The sequence below is a fragment of the Melanerpes formicivorus genome, unplaced genomic scaffold (assembly GCF_026170545.1).
Source record: "Melanerpes formicivorus ecotype bairdi unplaced genomic scaffold, bMelFor1.0.p_v2 SCAF_13, whole genome shotgun sequence".
Lineage (NCBI taxonomy): Eukaryota > Metazoa > Chordata > Aves > Piciformes > Picidae > Melanerpes > Melanerpes formicivorus.
Window position 1 is genome coordinate 17,897,433 of NW_027142365.1, and position 17,011 is coordinate 17,914,443.

The 17,011-nt window shown below is 44.7% G+C and overlaps 1 protein-coding gene across 4 annotated transcripts in view; it reads left to right on the plus strand.

Annotated features, from left to right (window-relative positions):
- LOC137444980 (LIM zinc-binding domain-containing Nebulette) overlaps positions 1-17,011 on the plus strand; it is a 354,339-nt gene that overhangs the window by 322,934 nt on the left and 14,394 nt on the right. For 2 of the 4 annotated variants that reach the window (XM_068146344.1, XM_068146342.1), the window contains 2 exons: positions 2,334-2,426; positions 4,831-4,959. The exons of the other annotated variants lie outside the window; for them this stretch is intronic. In XM_068146344.1, the coding sequence (XP_068002445.1) occupies positions 2,334-2,426; positions 4,831-4,959 (222 nt within the window). The remainder of the gene's footprint in view (positions 1-2,333; positions 2,427-4,830; positions 4,960-17,011) is intronic. 4 annotated transcript variants of the gene reach the window in all.

Genomic DNA, 17,011 nt, shown 5'->3' on the forward strand with positions numbered 1-17,011 from the left:
CAAACTCCTGCCTAAAGCAAGGTTGAGCGTGTCTCTATCATTCCTGGCAGATGCTTGTCCAGTCTTTGCCTTTAAGTCTCTGAATGAGTCCCTAGCACATGAAGAAGTGTGTTTCTTTCCTTTTCTATAACCACCTTTTACATGCCTCTAGCTGCAGCCCTGTGTCACACCGAGGTGAGTGTTTAGAGGGCTCTGCCCAAGGAAGGCACAGGTGGATGCTTTTAAGCCCACAAAAGTCTCAGAGGGTCACACATTCTGAATCAAGGGCAGAAATTCACTGTCTGTGGGGACCCAAGCACTTGAACTCGCTTAGCAGGTGGTACAGCTAAAGAAACAGAGAGACAAAAGCTGCAAAGTTGCAGTTGAATAGTTTGCAATGTGCTGTTTCATGTGGACTTCAAACCTCCCCCTGCACTGCACTGCACCACACCAGTGCCAGAGCCCTGTGTAAGACTCAGGAGTACAACCCTGTGTTCAGCAGCAGAAAGCTTGCTAGCACAAACAGGATTAACATCTCTGAGGTAAATTCTTGAGCTGTAACTGACTGAAATACTCACTGAAATACTGTTTGTCACCTTAAAATACTCCACCTTTGGTTGGACTTGATGGTCTTTGAGGTCTCTTCCAACCTTGGTGATACTGTGATATTGTGAAAACATGGCATGCAGCTTCCCCAGGCCTGCCAAACAGCAGAAATAATGCAGCTCCTTAAAAGGAAATAAGCCATGGCAAACCTGTGAGCCTAATACCCAGGGATATTTCAGCAGGTGATTTTTCAGAGCCAATTGCTTGTTATGATATCTGCTTGTTTGAGAGTAGGAAGCAGAGAGCTCCCTGCTCATGGAATGTCCTGGGAAGCTGGGAACAAAATAAAATTGCAGACCAGCCATGACTCTCCTGATAATTGTTCATCAAGTGAGGCAAAGAACTGCTGTGTTAGAAGTGCCTTTTGATAGTGGGGTGGTAGATCAACAATAAGTCTGTGTCCCAGGAACTGCAGGTACATGGAAAGCAAAAGGAATTACTAGTGAAAGTCAAGGAGGGACTTCATTTTACCCAACTGTAGATGTCTACAATGTGGACCTGCATAGCCAGCAGGTCGAGGGAGGTGATTCTCCCCCTCTACTCCACTCTGGTGAAACCCCACCTGAAGTATGATAGAATCAACCAGGTTGGAAAAGACCTCAGAGATCATCAAGCCCAACCTATGACCTAATACCTACCACCTCCTGACAATTAAACCATGGCTCCAAGTGCCACATCCAAGCCTTTTTTGAACACCTCCAGGGATGGGGACTCCACTGTGTCCAGTTCTGGAGCCCCTATTACAGGAAGGATCTGGAGGTGCTGGAATGTGTCTAGAGAAGGGCCACGAGGATGAGCAGAGGGCTGGAGCTGCTCTGCTATGAGGACAGACTGAGAGAGTTGGGGCTATTAAGTCTGGAGAAGAGAAGTCTCTGAGGAGACCTAATTATGGTCTTCCAGAAGACTGAAGGGGCTCCAAGAAAGCTGGGGAGGGACTTTCGAGGGTGTGAGGGAGTGATAGGACTGGGGGGAATGGAAAAGAAGTAGAAATGGATAGATTCAGGTTGGATGTTAGGAAGAAGTTGTTGCCCATGAGGGTGGTGAGAGACTGGCACAGGCTGCCCAGGGAGGTAGTGAAAGCCTTATGCCTGGAGGTTTTTGCAGCCATGCTGGATGTGGCTGTGAGCAACTTGCTGTAGTGTGAGGTGTCCCTGGCCATGGCAGGGGGTTTGGAACTGGCTGAGCCTTGAGGTCCCTTCCAATCCTGACAATTCTATGATTCTATTACCTCTGCAGCTGGATTTGTAACCCTACTTCTTTTTTTTTGGGGGGTATTGATTAATAAAGGTGGCTACTCTGGAGATTTTGTGACTTGAGCAACTGGTGAGATGCAAGCTGCCAACTGTCAGCTATAAGGATATAGCCTGCAGCATCTCCATGGAGTAAGGACGCTGCTGGTGGACTGGGGAAATAATCTTGCAGCTCTTCTGCTTTTGGTTCTGCTAGAGGCAAAAGAGCTCTGGCATGTGATTTTTAATTTGTCTCCATTTATTTAGACCTAAGAAAATAATATGATCATATTTCAGGAAGGAAAACAAACATGGGGAGAAAAAGGGCCCTTAAAATAACCTCAGTGCTTACAACAAATGCATAGAGTTCCTTTAAGCAGGAAATTAGTGCTTTCTGGTCCTTTTAGTTAATTTCTAGCTGAAGGAAATTGGTTGCTGATTGTTCAAACTCATCCCTTTCATGCTTTTACTTCCTTTTGTTGTTTGTCTTGTCTCCTCATTTCTGTGCTTTGGGAAAAGACCTTAAAGTTTGGCGCACAGATCCTGGCTCCATCTTCGACATTGATCCCCTGGAGGACAATATTCAGTCTAGGAGTCTGCATATGCTTTCTGGTATTGCTTATATCCTGACTTTTCCCCCAATTCAGCTTTTCATGTGTGTGTGAAACTAGATTGAGACAGTAAATTTTCAGGCCAATGTGCCAGCCATATGGTTTATAAGTATGTTTTCATATAGATATATATATAATATATATACATCTATATATCTATCTCTCCATATCACTGCAGCGCTTTAAAGTGTACTTTGGAAGTGTTTGAGAGAGACTTCAGCTGTAACCACATGCACAGAGAAGAAATAATGAAAGAAATCTTCTCCTAAGCAACAGTTATTCCTATCACTTAAGCAGTCACTTGGACCTCCTTTGTCCTTCCTATAAGTACAACTTTCAAGTCGTTGCCCCTCCCTGAGATTTCAGAGATACAGAAGGTGGTCAATTTGTGACACCGATCTTTTCTTTCCCTCCACTGTTTCCTTCTGTGGCACATGATACTATGCCTTGTGCTGCTACTCCTTGCAGCTCCAAGGTGTTCATAATTCAAGGGTAGATGGAAAAGGAGAGGAGGCAATGGAATAACAGGCAGCAGCGTTTTGGCTCTGCAAGGTTTTGGATTGAGGGTTGGTTTTTAACCCTCCCTGCAGCTGTTTGTTTTGAATTTTGCACTTGTGTTTGCTTTGCTGCTAGGAGTGCAACGTGAAATATTCTTTTGGATGTCATTCAGCATGCAAAGCATTTTATTGTATTGTATTTTATTTTATTTGACTTGATTTTTTATTTTCCTTTATTTTATTTTACTTTATTTTATTTTAATTATTTTATTTTACTTTACATTATTTTATTTTGTTTTACTCTATTTTATTTTACTTTACTTCATTTTACTTTGCTTTATTTTATTTTCCTTTATTTTATTTTACTTTATTTTCCTTTATTTTATTTTACTTTACATTATTTTATTTTATTTTACTCTATTTTATTTTACTTTACTTCATTTTACTTTGCTTTATTTTATTTTACTTTATTTTTTTACATTATTTTATTTTATTTTATTTTATTTTTTACTTATTTTATTTTATTTTATTTTATTTTATTTTTTTACATTATTTTATTTTATTTTACTTTATTTTACTTTATTTTATTTTACTTTGCTTTATTTTATTTTACTTTATTTTACTTTATTTTATTTTATTTTACTTTATTTTATTTTACTTTATTTTATTCTACTTTATTTTGCTTTATTTTATTTTACTTTGCTTTATTTTATTTTTCTTTACTTTATTTTACTTTGTTTTGTTTTATTTTACTTTGTTTTGTTTTCTTAATTTAATTAAATTAAATTAATAAATTTAATAAATTAAATTAAAGTAAATTAATTTAATTTACTTTGCTTTATTTTATTTTACTTTATTTTACTTTATTTTATTTTTTACATTATTTTATTTTATTTTATTTTATTTTTTACTTATTTTATTTTATTTTACTTTTATTTTTTACTTATTTTACTTTATTTTATTTTACTTTATTTTACTTCATTTTACTTTGCTTTATTTTATTTTGCTTTATTTTACTTTATTTTACCTTGTTTTGTTTTATTTTACTTTGTTTTGTTTTCTTAATTTAATTTAATATTTTATTTTATGATTATTTTTTTAAAAAAATATTTTATTCCATTTCATTTTATTTTTGGACTTCTTTGGAATAGAATTAGAGAATGGCTTAGGTTGGAAGGGACTTTAGAGATCATCTCCTCCAACCTCCCTGCTATGGGCAGGGTCCCCTCTCAACTGGGCTTGGCTGTTCAAGGCCTCATCACCCCCCAGGCCTTGAACACCCCCAGGGAGGAGGCATTCACAAACTGCCTGGGCCACCTAATTCCAGGGTCTCACCACTCTGGAACAGCGTGAAGCTATCCTCCCAGGGAGGAGGCATTCACAAACTGCCTGGGCCACCTAATTCCAGGGTCTCACCACTCTGGAACAGGGTGAAGCTATCCTCCCAGGGAGGAGGCATTCACAAACTGCCTGGGCCACCTAATTCCAGGGTCTCACCACTCTGGAACAGGGTGAAGCTATCCTCCCAGGGAGGAGGCATTCACAAACTGCCTGGGCCACCTAATTCCAGGGTCTCACCACTCTGGAACAGGGTGAAGCAACATTTTGTTTTTTCACTGGAAATTTTCCCATGCTTCCTCTTCATCCCATTTTTCTCCCCCTCAGTATCTCCATCCTGCATTCCATTCCTCCTATGCTTTTAAAGCAGGGGGTGTATCTTGTTTGGCAGCAGCCCGTTGAACTAAAGGTGCTCTAAATGGACACAGAATTGGGAGCAAGTAACTTTGCCCTGATTTTAATGCTCTCAGTGTATGAAGGTCAGTTAGCAGCGCTGGGGGTTTCTCGCTGTTGCTTGTCTTTGCTCTTCTCTCACCTATTTACTGTGCTGTTTCCTTTCTACCTTTGTAGAAAGAGCAAGCCGTTACAGTAAGCAGTATTTGCATTCCACCAGCCTGGGAGACTATAAATCAGATGGCTCTGACACCAACCCAACCTTTTCTTACTGCAGTGAGCTAACGAGGCCATCTGATGAAGGAGGTACCTCTGCTCCCATCCTTTTCACTAACACCACCATCCCGGTGTGTTGAGACCTCACAGGCCACTCTTAACCCCACACCCTGAACAGTCACACCCCAGTGTGTGCAGGTTATTGCCTGGTTGGTTAAAGCAGCAAACCACATGAGTGCAGTGTGGCTTTAGCCTGCATTGCCTTTCACCATTTTCCTAACCCTGGCAGTCCAAAGGCTCTGCTAACTCTGAAGCTGTGTTGTGTGGTGGTTGGGGTTTTGTTCCAAATGTACATTAATCACTGTTGGGTGGTTTTTATTTCCCCTCTTGAAAGACATACTAGAACTGAAATAAAAAGATAGCTCTCAACTGGAAACTAACTAAATTACCTTGTGCTTTTCAGTGGGCAAGTCAAGCATATAATGGTAATTTTTTCTATTGAAGTACTTCTTCCTGTATGAAACTGTGCAGGTGCTTGTGGCTCTCATCCTTCAAATGAAAAAGGGCTATCAAGTGGTAACTTCCTCACACAGGAAAGCTTTCTTATGCTCTCAGCAGCTTGGGAACCAGGGTTAAGATGCATCTGTGAAGCTTAGAATCAAGGGCAACAAGGCTGGTGAGAGGCCTTGAGCACAAGCCCTATGAGGAGAGGCTGAGGGAGCTGGGGTTGTTTAGCCTGGAGAAGAGGAGGCTCAGGGGAGACCTCACTGCCCTCTACAACTACCTGAAGGGTGGTTGTAGCCAGGAAGGGTTTGGTCTCTTCTCCCAGGCAAGCAGCACCAGAACAAGAGGACACAGTCTCAAGCTGTGCCAGGGGAAGTTTAGGCTCAAGGTGAGGAGAAAGTTCTTCACCAAGAGAGTCATTAGCCATTGGAATGTGCTGCCCAAGGAGGTGGTGGAGTCACCATCCCTGGAGGTGTTCAAGAGGGGATTGGATGTGGCACTTGGTGGCATGGTCTAGTCATGAGGTCTGTGGTGAGAGGTTGGACTTGATAATCCTTGAGGTCTCTTCCAACCTTAGTGATACTGTGATACTGTGATAGAATCACGTGGTTGGAAAAGACTTTAAGGAAACTGAGTCCAACCAGAAGCTAACACCTCCCTGTATGCAACTGTTAGACCACGTCCCTAAACTCCTTATCCAAATCTCTTTTAAACACCTCCAGGGATGGTGACTTCACCACCTCCCTGGGCAGCACATTCCAATGGCCAATCTCTCTTTCTTCCTAACATCCAGCCTAAAGCTCACCTGGTGCAGCTCGAGACTGTGTCCTCTTGTTCTCGTTGCCTGGGAGAAGAGACCAACCCCCACCTGGCTACAACCTCCCTGCAAGTAGTTGTAGACAGCAAGAAGGTCTCCCCTGAGCCTCCTCTTCTCTAGACTAAGCAACCCCAGCTCCCTCAGCCTCTCCTCACAGGGCTGTGCTCCAGACCCCTCCCCGGCTTTGTTGCCCTTCTCTGGACACCTTCCAGCAGCTCAACATCTTTCCTAAACTGAAGAGCCCAGAACTGGACACAGGACTCAAGGTGTGGCCTAACCAGTGCTGAGCACAGGGCAGAATGACCTCCCTGTTCCTGCTGGCCACACTGTTCCTGATGCAGGCCAGGATGCCATTGGCCCTCTGGGCCATCTGGGCATGCTGCTGGCTCATGTTCAGCCTACTATCCACCAGTACCCTCAGATCCCACTCTACCTGGCTGCTCTCCATCCATTCTGACCCCAGCCTGTTATGCTGCCTGGGGTTGTTGTGGCCAGTGTGTAGAAGCTACATTAAATTGATTATCTAAAGGGTTATTAATTTTTAATTACTTTTTTTTAATGTAAGAATGTATTAAAGGTAATCACTACCATTTAGCTGCCTGACAACCTCAAACTACCCCTAATTTTAGAAGGTTGTAAGCCATCTTTATGTTTTCCCACTCACCAGATAATACATTAACCCCCTGCAATGATCCAGGCTTGGGACAGGGTGGCTGGGAAGCTGTGCAGCAGAGAAAGACCTGGGGGTGGTCATCCACAGCAGGTGAAGATGAGGCAGGGTGTGCCCAGGTGGCCAAGAAGGCCACCAGCATCCTGGCCTGGATCAGGAATAATGTGACCAGCAGGATGAGGGCAGTGGTTGTGCCTCTGTACTCAGCACTGCTGAGGTCACACCTTGAGTCCTGGGCTCTATTTTTGGGACCTCAATACAAGAAAGACATTGAGGTGCTGGAGTTGGTTCAGAGATAGACAACAAAGCTGGAGAAGGATCTGGAGAACAGAACTTTTGAGGAGCAGCTGAGGGAACTGGGGGTGTTTATTCGGGTGAAAAACAGGTTGAGGGGAGACCTCATTGCTCTCTGCACCTCCCTGAAAGCAGGTTGGAGCCAGGTGGATGTTGATCTCTTGTGCCTAGTAGCGAGCATAGGATGAGAGGAAACAGCCTCAAGTTGCCCCAGGTGAGGTTTAGTTTGGAGATTAGAAGAAAATTCTTTCTTGAAGTGGTCTCAAGCACTGGCACAGGCTGCCTGGGGAGGTGATTGAATCCACCTCCCTGGAGGTGTTTCAGAGGCTGAGATGTGGTGCTGAGGGCCGTGGTTTAGCCCCAGCCTTGGTAGAGTTAGAGAATGGCTGGACTGGATCAGCTTAAAGGTGTTTTCCAACCAAAGTGATTCTGTGATTCTATTTTATGATTCCATACTAGTGGCCAGTATTTAGAGAGTCTGCTTTGTGTCAGGCGCTGTATAAATACATACAAGGAGCTCTGATGAAAAACAGGTGAGGAAGAAACTGCTCAGACTGCAGAACTGCCCTTTGATATAACTCTGATCCCTCTGATCCCTGATGCCTTCTCTGTCCATCTTTATTTGGTACTTGAACTCTATTCCAAACTCTTTTAATAGGTGATAGCAATGATGCACTTCATGCTGGGTTTTATGTCTCTTCCTATGATGATACGAAGTGAGCTTCACAGCCCAGTGCACACTGCCTCTCTAGACCTGTTCTGAGCTTTTTTTGGCTCTATTCCAAGCCCTTTTAGCATCACTTTGTCAGCTTGATTTAATTGTTAACAGATATTTCCTATTATTTCCCATAATGAGAATAGGAAATGGGCTTTATGTCCCTGGTTGTTTTGGCCCAGGCAAGCCTGCATTTGTGTCTCTGTTTAAATCTGTTGTCGTGGTGATGTGTGGAAGAGGTCCTTACCAAGATCAACATATTAAGGTATTGTTTCTGCTCTCCCACAGGTCAGTCCCCAACCTCCTCTGCTCCATGGGGTTGTTCTTTCCTAAGTGCAAGACTCTACGCTTGCCTTGGTTGAATCTCATTAAATTTCTCCTTGCCCAGCTCTCAGCCTGTCCAAGCCTCACTGAGTGTCAATTTGGTGTTCACCCAGCTTGGTGTCATCAGCCAGCTTGCTGACAGGGCTCTCTGTTCCCTCATCCAGGTTGTTTATGAGTATATTGAGAGTGCTGGTCCCAGTACTGACCACTGAGGGACTCCACTAGATAGAGGTCTCCAACTAGACTCTCTCCTGTCAAAGGCAAAAGGAAAAATGCTTGAATCTTGCACAAGTTCACCATTTTGGAGACTTCTTTTATTATCTTTTTTCCCCAAAGGCTTGCTATTTTAGAACACTTTCTATATATATTCCTCTCAGTAGCTCCACCTCCAGAGTCTGGGACAAGGAAAGGACTTTTTAACACTTGAGATGTCTCTCCTCAGCACAGACCGGTGTCTGTGGCTCTGTATCTGAAATGTTTCTGTGTAGGGTTTTCCTGAGGCTTTGACACCCACCCATATGTGCCACAGAAAATCCCAGAACAAGGAACTCACCATCCCTGGAGGTGTTCAAGAGGGGATTGGACGTGGCACTTTGCGCCATGGTTTAGTAGTCATGAGGTCTGTGGTGATAGGTTGGACTTGATGATCTTTGAGGTCTCTTCCAACCTTGGTGATCCTGTGATTCTGTGAGTCTGGTCAGAAAACAAACTAATCAGGTGAAATGGATTCAAACCCCTCTTCATTTCACATGCTGGCATTGCAGAAAGGCCCCCTGGTATGTGGGCCTTGTGTTGGAGCAGTGGCAATGCTCTTCTGCCAAGAGAAGGAAGAAGAGGATAGGAAAGAGGATTTGGTTCCCTTCCATGCTCTGTCCTTCCCTTTACTTTTCATTTTAAAAAATCTTCTGGTTTTGAGGATTGAGAAAAAGCCCCAATAGTGCAAAACAAGTCAAAGGAAAAAAGCAAAGGAATATCTGGATGCTCTTTCTGTTGTAACATAGAGATGTCTGCCACCTCCAGGTGGAATACAGAGCAAAAACCCTTCACCGCTCTTCATCTTAATTGCCAAGCTCTGTCATTTTAAGGAGGCCAGGCAGTGACACAGCAGTTCTCTGGCAGATGAAGAAGAAGGGTTCTTGTTTGCTAGGTAGCTGAACTCTGCTTCTGTAACATTGTTCCCTAGAGTCTGGTAATCAAATATGGCATTTGGAGGGAGAGGATTTGTAGATTCCATCGGAAGAGCTATGGGCTTTGTGAGTTTCTTAGAATGATAGAATTGTTAGGGTTGGAAGGGACCTCAAGGCTCAGCCAGTTCCAACCCCCCTGCCATGGCCAGGGACACCTCACACTGCAGCAGGTTGCTCACAGCCACATCCAGCCTGGCTGCAAACACCTCCAGGCATGAGGCTTCCACCACCTCCCTGGGCAACCTGTGCCAGGCTCTCACCACCCTCCTGGGAAACAACTTCTTCCTAACATCCAATCTCCATCTCCCCACTTCTAGTTTTGCTCCATCCCCCCCAGTCCTATCACTCTGTGGTGGGTTAACACCTTTTTCTGAAAACAAAAGAAGAAAGCAAGGTGGAAGGCTTGCGGGTACTTTACACTCCCTGAAGGGCGTCTCCCCCCTGGGAAAGCTGAGTCTGTTCCACTCCCCCCTCCCTGCCCAGCAAGGGTATAAAAAGAAGGACATCACTGCCCATTGCAGGCTCGAACCCGCAATCTCAACACTCGGAGTCTTATGCCCTACCAACTGAGCCACGTGGTCCAAAATGTAATGGGTTGGGGCAGGCCCCCCCCTCCCCACCACGCGCAGAAATAATGACTCAGACAAACGGATTGCAAAAGTGATGGAAAGTTTAAATAGAACAGTGAGTGCGTGCAGAGAACTAGAGATACAGTGACAAGAGAAAAGAACCCAAAACAGACCCAGAGAAATCCCATCCCTACCTGAGGGTACACCCGAGACCCCCAGGGCTCCTTCTTCCCCCTCCCATTGCTAGGCTAGTCTCAGCTGGCCAGATCTGAGACTGCCCATCCCCCCCGTGGCCATGGGCCTAGCCAGGCCCAAAGCCAGGAGATCTCTCCCCCAGTTACCGGCTGACGGAGGAGGAAGAAAAGAGGAAGTGCCAGACCCCGCCGTGAAACTTATAGTGGTGCAAGGGATCATGGTAGGAAATAACCTAATTTCCTGTGTCCACCCACTGGGCTGGACTTCTGGACACAGGAAACACCCCTGTAGCAGAGGGCAGCCAGCCCAAACTACGACACACTCCCTGACACCCTCAAAAGTCCCTCCCCAGCTTTCTTGTAGCCCCTTCAGATACTGGAAGGCCACAAGAAGGTCTCCTTGGAGCCTTCTCTTCTCCGGACTGAACAGCCCCAACTCTCTCAGTCTGTCCTCCTAGGAGAGGAACTCCAGCCCTGTGCTGATCCTCATGGCCCTTCTCTGGACACCTTCCATCACGTTCTTGTCCTCTTTCAAGTGGGCTTCACCTCCACAGAATGCTGAACACATCAAAACACTGCTCTGTGTACTCCCTCTTGGTGAGGGCCACATCCACACTTCCCTTGTACTAGATTCTTGAATCTGCTGCTGAGTTTGGTTTTGTTTGTTGGTTGTCTTTTTTGTGTTGCGTTTTTTTTTTCTGTTGTTTTATTTGTTTGCTTGTTTTGAACTACATGGGGCTTTGGTTTTGCTTCTCTTACATCCAAACCCCAGCAGGATTATCAAACTTGAAAGCTAGTGTGTCTAGAGGAAAAAGCCTTTCAGACCATCCCTGTTCTACCTTCTCAGGTTATCCCTGTTCTACCTTTTAGGCTATCCCTGTTCTACCTTTTAGGCTATCCCAGTTCTACCTTTTAGACTATCCCTGTTCTACCTTCTCAGGTTATCCCAGTTCTACCTTTTAGGTTATCCCTGTTCTACCTTCTCAGGTTATCCCTGTTCTACCTTTTAGACTATCCCTGTTCTACCTTCTTAGGTTATCCCTGTTCTACCTTTTAGACTATCCCTGTTCTACCTTTTAGGCTATCCCTGTTCTACCTTTTAGATTATCCTTGTTCTACCTTCTTCGGTTATCCCAGTTCTACCTTTTAGACTATCCCTGTTCTACCTTCTTAGGTTATCCCTGTTCTACCTTTTAGACTATCCCTGTTCTACCTTCTTAGGTTATCCCTGTTCTACCTTTTAGACTATCCCTGTTCTACCTTTTAGGCTATCCCTGTTCTACCTTTTAGATTATCCCTGTTCTACCTTCTTAGGTTATCCCTGTTCTACCTTTTAGGCTATCCCTGTTCTACCTTCTTAGGTTATCCCTGTTCTACCTTCTTAGACTATCTCAGTTCTACCTTCTTAGGTTATCCCTGTTCTACCTTCTTAGGTTATCCCTGTTCTACCTTTTAGACTATCCCTGTTCTACCTTCTTAGGTTATCCCAGTTCTACCTTTTAGGTTATCCCTGTTCTACCTTCTTAGGTTATCCCAGTTCTACCTTTTAGGCTATCCCTATTCTACCTTCTTTGGCTATCCCAGTTCTACCTTTTAGACTATCCCTGTTCTACCTTTTTAGGCTATTCCTGTTTTACCTTTCTAGACTTTCCCTGTTCTGTCTTCTTAAAACCATAGAATGGTTTGTGTTGGAAAGGACCTTAAAGATCACCTGGTTTCAATCCCCCTGCCACTAAAGCAGGTTGCTGAAGGCACTGTCCAGCCTGGTCTTAATCTTTTAAAATATTCTACCTTTTAGTCTTTTCCTGTGCTACCTTTTAGGCTACTGCAGGTAAAAGTGGACAGGAAAGAAACTTAATTATCAAACTTGAAAGCTAGTGTGTATGTGTGTGTGTGTGTGTGTGTGTGTGTGAAAAAGTGTAAGGTTAGTTGTGAGAGCTCAAATGTCAAGTAGAAACAGTGGGGGTGTTCCTTACATATATGCTAAGTTCAGTGCCATTTTGTGTGAAAAGAGGATTTCTGATTGCTGAATAGACAATTTGGCCTCCTCTCAATAATCTTTTTAAGTCCTCTAAGTCTAGGAATCCAGAATAGAAATGGGACCACATCTATGCACTAGCTTGAGCGTTATCAACTCTACCCTAGTCTGGTCTGCTGGACTTTTAAGTGTCCTCTGTGGAGTGCTTTGTTAGTGCAGAACATGAGAGAAGTTAGTGGAGAAGATCAGATTTCATTCTCTTCCCTTACAAAGAGGTATGATCTATCAGCAAAAACCTTTCTATTTTTAATGTCACACTTGAAACTTCCTGTGGCACTCAAAGTGAAGCCTAAGTTAAGTTTTGATTAAGGTTTGATTTAGGGCTCTGGGCATAAAGCTGAATATCCCACATGGGTTGTAATACATTAAGACATAAACCATGATTCATCTGAAAGGACATTTTCATTCAGTTTATGTTCACTGAGGATGAGTTAATGTTCCAGGGAGAGCTTTACATTTCACACTTCCAAAATATTTCTGCTCAGACTGCCTCTGCCTATCTTTGATTCCCATAGTTCTCCTCCATACCCTTGACATCTGGCAGCACCAAAAGGCAATTCCTACATATCCAGGCAGAAGACAATCCAGAAGAGATCATAGAATCACAGAATGTTAGGGGTTGGAAGGGATCTCTGGAGATCATCCAGTCCAACCCCCTGCCAAAGCAGGGTCACTTTGGGTAGGTCAAACAGGAACACATCCAGGTGGGTTTTGAAAGTGTCCAGCAGCAGATTCAAGAATCTAGTACAAGGGAAGTGTGGATGTGGCCCTCACCAAGAGGGAGTACACAGAGCAGTGTTTTGATGTGTTCAACATTCTGTGGAGGTGAAGCCTACTTGAAAGAGGACAAGAACGTGATGGAAGGTGTCCAGAGAAGGGCCATGAGGATCAGCACAGGGCTGGAGCTCCTCTCCTAGGAGGACAGACTGAGAGAGTTGGGGCTGTTCAGTCTGGAGAAGAGTAGGCTCCGGGGAGACCTAATTGTGGCCTTCCAGGATCTGCAGGGGGCTGCAAGAAAGCTGGGGAGGGACTTTTGAGGGTGTCAGGGAGTGATAGGACTTCGGGGGGAAGGTTTGATTTAGGGCTCTGGGCATAAAGCTGATTATCCCACATTGGTTGTAATACATTAAGACATAAACCATGATTCATCTGAAAGGACATTTTCATTCAGTTTATGTTCACTGAGGATGAATCCAGTGAAGGAGACTCCACAACCTCTCTTGGCTGCCAGTTCCAGGACTCCAGCACCCTCACAGCTGTAAGGGGTTGGGGACAGACCCCCTCCTCACAACAACCATCCTCTGCTACCAAGAATGTGCTGGGTTGAGGCAGCCCCCACCCCACCACTGGCAATAATAACCATTCAGACAAACGGATTGCAAAAGTGATGGAAAGTTTAAATAGCAGGGAATGTTTACAGAAAGCCAAAAGTGCAGTGACAAAGAAAGATCCCAAAACAGACCCAGAGACATCCCATCCCCACCTGAGGGTACACCCAAGACCCCCAGGGCTCCTTCTTCCCCCCCCCCCCCCCCCGCTAGGCTAGTCTCAGCTGCCAGATCTGAGACTGTCCAAACCCCATGGCCTTGGGCCTAGCCAGGCCCATGGCCGGGAGACATCTCCCCCAGTTACTGGCTGATGGAGGAGGAAGAAAGAGGAAGTGCTAGACCCCACACTGGATCTTATAGTGGTGCAAAGAACTGTGGTAAGAAATACATAACTTCCTGTGGCCACCCCTCTGGGCTGGACCTCTGGACACAGGCAGTAAACACAGTGGGGGGCACCCAGCTCAAACTGTAACAGCAGCAAAGAATTTTCTCCTCATGTTGAGGTGGAACCTCCTGTATTCCAGCTTATACCCTTTGTTCCTTGTCCTATCCTTCATCTTGACACCCACCAGCCACCAGGGCACCTTCATCCTGACCCACAGCCCTCAGATATTTAGAGACATTGATCAGATCCCTCTCAGCCTTCTCTTCTCCAGACTAAACAGCTCCAGGTCTCTCAGTCTTTCTTCACAGGAGAGATGTTCAAGCCACTTCATCATCCTTGCTGCTCTGCATTGGACTCTCTCCAGCAGATCCCTGTGTCTCTTGAGCTGGGGAGCCCCAAACTGGAAACAGTATTGGAGATGTGGTCTCAGCAGAGCAGAGGGGGAGGAGAACCTCCTTAGACCTGCTGGACACACTTGATGCAGCCCAGGATTCCATTTGCCCTCTTGGCCAGAAGGACCTTTTTCAGTTTCTATAGTGTGGCAGCAATTCAGGAGATCCTTCTGCTCACCCTGCCAGCTGTCTGAGTTTGCTGTTCCCTTTTCCTTTAAACAGTTAGTGAGCAGAAAGTGGGAAAGAATTTTTCAAGGGACTGAACAGCTGGCAGTGCTAATGGCTCCCTTGGCAAGCAGTTGTTTCAGTGTGGTTCCCCAGAGTAGCTTTTGATACACTTCAGAGGATTTGATCTCCAACAGACAATAAATATCATTGGCAAAAGGATGTGCAGTCACATCCTGGGTGATGCTGTCCTCCCACCAGCACTCAGGTTATTTCTTCCCACTATGCAGAGGAACAGCTGCACAGAAACCAGAGCACAGCTTCCCTGAGAAGAGCTTCACAGAATCAGAGAATTGTCAGGGTTGGAAGGGACCTCAAGGATCAGCCAGTTCCAACCCTCCTGCCATGGGCAGGGACACCTCACACTACAGCAGGTTGCTCACAGCCACATCCAGCCTGGATGCAAACACCTCCAGGCATGAGGCTTCCACCACCTCCCTGGGCAACCTTTGCCAGTCTCTCACCACCCTTATGGGGAACAACTTCTTCCTAACATTCAATCTGAATCTATCCATTTCTAGTTTTGCTCCATTTCCCCCAGTCCTATCACTCCCTGACACCCTCAAAAGTCCCTCCCCAGCTTTCTTGTAGCCCTTTTCAGATACTGGAAGGCCACAAGAAGGTCTCCTCAGAGCCTTCTCTTCTCCAGACTGAACAGCCCCAACTCTCTCAGTCTGTCCTCCTAGGAGAGGTGCTTCAGTCCTCTGCTCATCCTTGTGGCCCTTCTCTGGGCCCCTCTCAGAGAGGGAAATCCCCTGTCAGGATGCCCTTCTCCAGGGTAAACAGCCCCAAGTCTCTCAGCCTCTTCTTCTAAGGGAGATGCTCCACTCTTTCAGCATCTTAGTTACTCTCCACTGGACACTATCTGGTAGTTCCTTGTCCTTCTTGAACTGGGGAGCCCAGCCACATTAGGTGTCTTCTTTTTGTTCATTCCATTTTTATTGCCAGCTGGTTAAATGGTGTTAGAAAACAGTGGTGCTTAAAAGAGTTAATTGAGTTAATCATGACCCTAACAAAGCTGAGCTTAAAGTGTTTCATTTTATCCATCACAGGAGTACTTGTCAGTGCCACTTGGATTTGTTTGCTTCAGGAGTAATTAGGAGCTTTAATATAAAATAAATCAATTTGTTGATTCCCCAACCCCACCTCATTATATTTTTTAAAGGATTTGAGGGTTGCACCATGTGGTTCTTATATCTTGATTATTTAGGTTATGGAAACTTCCTAAGCTTCTGTTGTTCTGAGTTTGCCACTGACTCCATTGACTTCAGTTGTAATGAGGTCAGTGAGCATGGCAGGTATTTATTAGTGCCCTGTGTGAATTAGGCCATACTCTCAGGTTGTGATTTCACCAGCCTAATTATAGCTGGGTTTGATATCCCAATTTGCTAACCAATCCTGACTCCTGCAATGGACAAGTATGCAGACAAACTGCTGCTTCTGACAGCACCACTGAGGCATCCATGAAAGCAGCCTGACCGACAAGTAAAGGGCAAGAGAAAGAGGGAGAAAAGGAAAAAGCAGAAAGAAGCAGAAAAGAAATGAAGGGAAAGTTACTGTTGCAGGAAAAAATGCCAAGATGCTTTACCATGCTGTTCTCTACTGCCCTGAAAACAGCACTGTTCTGTATCAGGGCTCAGCATCTGCACTCTTCAGGTTAGTGCTTTTTATATGCTTATGCAATCTGATTTATTCCCAGTAAGTCTGATGGTACTCCAGGAAAAATAATAGAAGTCTATCCTAGATAAGATTTCTAATCAGTTCAGTGTTTGTGTTTCCATTTTCCAGCCTATTTGAAAGGTCAGTGCTAAGCAAGTGAACTGTAGGGCAGGCTGGGAATTTTTCAGTGCTGCTCATCAGAGAGCAGCTTAGTGGCAAACTTCTTTTTTCTGGGGGTGCACCACTTGTGACTAACTAATGTCTCAATGCTAAAAAGAGCCATTTTGTCCCGTTTTGAGGTGGTTAAGTTAATAGCTTGACATCTTTGAAACAAGGAATCCAGCTCTGTGCTGGAATATGTTCAAATTTGGAATGAAGGGTCACAGGAATTAGAACAAACACAGAAAATGATAGGAGGATTCTGAAATGATTGGCATAGAATGGTTTTGTCACCTGAGTTTTCATATGTCTTTATTTGTTTGCATGGAGCTTTGAGGTGTTTATGTTTTCTCTTCATCCCTGTTTGGGACAGGAGCATTCTTGGCACTCAGTTCTGCACCTGAAACTTTTTACTGAGGCTTTCCTGTATCTAATGTATCTGTACCCTTCTGTTTGTCCTCTCTACTCCTGTGACAGCTTTTTAATGGTGAAAGATCTTAAAGGTCTTTTCCAACTGAAATGATTCTGTGCTCTTCAGAGACTCTCCCCTTATCCTGCATCGTTTTTTCTCACCTTGAATTACCTGCATGGCACCAGAAACACAGCTCAGCTCTGTTGTCTCTTTATTAATCACAGAATCCTAGAATGGTTTGGGTCAGAAGGGACCTTAAAGATCATCCAG